General features: G+C 57.9%; 1 protein-coding gene across 3 annotated transcripts in view; it reads left to right on the top strand.

Moving 5' to 3' along the window:
• RXRG (retinoid X receptor gamma) overlaps window positions 1-2762 on the top strand; it is a 128171-nt gene extending 125409 nt beyond the window's left edge. For all 3 annotated transcript variants that reach the window (XM_011382502.2, XM_023524592.1, XM_023524593.1), the window contains one exon: window positions 2470-2762. In XM_011382502.2, coding sequence (XP_011380804.1) covers window positions 2470-2617 — 148 coding nt within the window. In that variant the 3' untranslated portion in view covers window positions 2618-2762. The remainder of the gene's footprint in view (window positions 1-2469) is intronic.
• Window positions 2763-3781: the final 1019 nt, after the last annotated feature.

Genomic DNA, 3781 nt, shown 5'->3' on the forward strand with positions numbered 1-3781 from the left:
AAGCTCCTGCAGAGGGAGGTGCAGGCTCTGGTAGCCAGGAGAGGGGACCGCTGGCCCCAGGCGGCTACCCGTGCGGGCTCGGTGAGGCACTGGGTCTGGGCTCCTCGTCTGAAAAGAAGACACAGATCAGAAGCTCTCAGACCAATGATCTGTGGACAGACGTGGGCACCCCTGGTCGTTAAGGAATGCTTTTCTCAGATGGCTCCCCCAAACATGGCTAAGCAAAAGCTTTCCCCCTATGCTAACTGAGCTAAAGAGAGAGAACACGACCCTCAAATCTCACAGAAAACTGAAAATGAAACTTAGGAAAAACTGGCTCAAAGACATAAGTTTTGTTTTTAGGATTCGTTTTATAGGCTCCCTGTTCTCACCGATGACTTTGATTCCTCCGTGAACTTGAATTTCCGCTCGGCCGGCCGTTAAGCCGGTATCTATCAATTGTCCAGAAGAGGCTGAGCTTTGTTTTCTGCTGGAGGCCGCGAATGAGTCTGAGTAGTGGGTGTTGGCCCTTTGTTAGTGGGTGAGCAACCTGTGCCCTGGGGACAGTGAGCTGTGAGCACAGACTGGCAGCTGCCAGTGGCGGAGCACAGAGGTCCATTTCTTGTTTACGAATGAGTCCCAGGTGGGCGGTGAGTTCCGAGGGGGACTCTCCTGCACGCTGTCACTCAGGGACCCAGGCTCCTTCCTTCCTGGGGCTCCACCGCGTCCCAGAGCCATGCTGGTTTTGCATCCAGGTGAAGGAGGGTTAAGAGGTGGGTCTCCGTGGTCAGGACCTCGACCTGGGAAGTCCCACCCCTGCCTTCACCCATGTCCATGGGCGGGAACTTGGTCACATGGCCTGGCCAGCCAGGAAGACCACTGGAGGGGGAACAACCAAAAGAAGGAAAGAGGGGGGAGGGGTTTTGCTGGACACCTGGCCGTCCTGGCCGCCGGGAGCTGACGGAACCCCTGGGTGGGGGGGTCTCTCGGCTCCCGTCTCCCTGACTCCCAGGTCCCAGCTCCCAGGCACCTTCTGAGCACACGCTGTGTGGGGGCGTCGGGAAGAGGAAGGCCCATGCTCAGTCTTCCCCTGGGGTCGGCTCTAGGTCGTGCTGTTTACCGTAAAGCAAACCAACCCAAACAACAACAACAAAACAAACCCCAGACGAACCTCTTTCTCCTCATAGTAAAAGCAGAGCTTGCTTCGGGAGGACATAGGGAAAATATTTTTAAGGCATAAAGCAGGTGATAAGCTTTGATTGTGAACCTGGGGTACATTCCTTTCCAGTCTCCTGTATCAATGTATGTGTGTATAGAAGTGAGTTGTTTTTAACGACTGTCGCTTTTAAGACGGTGGGACGTGCCCGTTTTTCTGGGAAGGGGCCGCCAGGACCCAGGCTGCCTCCAGGCACAGGGAACAGGGCTGCACCTGCGCCTGGCCAGCGGCAGAGCCTGGGAGCTCAGGGAGGGGGTGCAGAAGTCGGGCCCCCTGCGCATCCCTCGGGTGCATCCAGCTGGGCCTGGACGCAGGGTGACCACCTCGAGGCCGAGCAGCTACAGCAGGGCTGTCACGGGGCTCAACCGCGTAAGTGAGTGTGCTGAAGTCACCGGGTTTGCGAACCCCAGCGGAGGGGCCCGGGCACCGGGCGACGTGCTCGGGTGGTGGAGTGCTGCCGCCTGGTGGACGCTGTTCAGAATGCACGTCACGGCCGAGCTCGGCTTCCTCTGGCCGGACTCGAGGACACAGAGCTGGCGCCTTCGAAGCCCGCGAGTCCCCCTGCTCCCCACGTGGGAGCGAGGACAGCGGTGACCTTCCGGTGGCTGGCTACGAATGGCTGTGTTTATTTCCGTAGCTCTAAACCCAGGGGCGTATTCCAGGTAGTGGGCATTTTACGTGCTGTGAAACTGGCATTTTAGAGTAAAAATACATTTTCAGCGTTAACGTCAGTTTAAAGTTGCAGTTTTTAGAGCAGCCGTTTCCTTTGCCTGGTTCCAGAAAAGCCTTTCGTGGCACAGCCAGGACGGTGGCCGCCGCACGGGTCACGTCGCTGCCGCTTCGCGGCGCCATCCAGATGCACGTGGAGGTTTCACTACCAAAGGTGTTTGGGGTTTGCGTTGGCCTTGGTAGTGACCTTAAGATTTCTCCGGCATGGAAGGAATTCCTCCCTTTTGGGATGGCGCCACTCTACTTCCCTTCCATTGCCCCGTCGCCTGAAAGCTCGTGGCCTGATATAGACACATACATGTTTCTAAGGAGAATTAAAACTCCAGTCTGAACCCTTGTTATCAAGAGTTCACGGGGCCCGACTGCCACCTTTCAGAGGTAATCAGCCCCGCAGTCCGCGTCCAGAGCTCCTCAGGGTTTGGGGACTCCCTCGTCCGCTCCGGGCGCTCTCTCCTATCACAGATGGTCCGGAGTTGGGACCCACCGCCTGCTGGCCCAGCGCCGAGCATGCGCCCGGGGCCTCACCCCTCCCGGGCCTCCCGCAGGTTCGCCAAGCTGCTGCTGCGCCTGCCCGCCCTGCGCTCCATCGGCCTCAAATGCCTGGAGCACCTCTTCTTCTTCAAGCTCATCGGGGACACGCCCATCGACACCTTCCTCATGGAGATGCTGGAGACCCCGCTGCAGGTCACCTGAGCCCACAGCCACGGCCCCCCGCCGGGATGAGCCCTGGGCCGGTGTGCGTGGACGCCCCGCCCTGCGCACGTCTCCCCACCTCCCACCCTACCCCCTCCTGTCCCCGGATGTGACGCTTGTAATAAAGAAACCTTTCTACACACGAGACTCTCGTAGGTGTTTTGCATACATGTTAAAGGTCACCCTTCCTTGTGATCTAAGGGGCTGGGGACCTTTATGGAAGTCCTTGGGAAAACTCACCCAGCCTCTGTACATATATAATTGATTTAAATGATTTTTTCACTTGCCATGGAAAGCAAACGAATGGATAATAAAATAATGTATGGGATACGGGCATCGCCTGGAGCATGGGGTGTGTCATTGCTGCGGCGATGCCATCTCTGTGGTCTCCGGGGCGGGAGCAAAGGTCCTGGGGGGCGGCGTGGGGAGGGGGCGGGGCTCTGAGGGTGTTCCCTGGAGAGACAGGAAGCAGCGGTTTCGAATCAGCTGGTTTCCCCCCTCGTTCGCACAGCAAACACGTCCTGGCTCGAGGACTCCTGTTCATGTCTTCAGTGAAACCAACCAAACGATGGTCGAGTTCCGTTCCAGGTCACTTCTTCGCTCAAACTTTCGATGATTTACGTACTAGGCACTGGTTCTCGCCGGGGGCAGTTTTGCTGTGTCCCCCACCTCCTGCCCCAGGAAGGTGTAGCAATGTCTGAAGATTGTATGGCGGGGGAGGTCTGCCTCGTGGAGGCCAGGGATGCCGCGAGACGTCTGCGATGCTGGACAGCAATCCCCCCGCCCCTCCCCCCACACAGAGGGGTTGGCCCCAAATGTCAGCAGCGCAGAGACTGGGAAACTGCTGTAAAGCGCCCCTCAAAGAACAGGAAATCCGGTGGGGTTTCCTCTGGTTTGGGAATCTTGGCTAAAGCCGCAAGGTGACTTCCCCTCACGTCCTGGAGAGGAGCCACTAGATGCATCCACACAGGACGGAGTGACAGAGATGAGCTGATCCCGTGACTGTCACCTGGCTCTCCTTCTGGAGCCTCTATTCATCGAATGTTGAAATTTGAAGAGAGTCCCTGAGAATAAAGGGTTGGGGGGTGCAGTGCTGTACCCCACCCCTCCAGGGGGCCCGGGAGGAGAGAGGGAGGGATCCCCACACCCAAGCCGAACAAGGGG

This window comes from Pteropus vampyrus, unplaced genomic scaffold (assembly GCF_000151845.1).
Source record: "Pteropus vampyrus isolate Shadow unplaced genomic scaffold, Pvam_2.0 Scaffold480, whole genome shotgun sequence".
NCBI classification, from domain to species: Eukaryota; Metazoa; Chordata; class Mammalia; order Chiroptera; family Pteropodidae; genus Pteropus; species Pteropus vampyrus.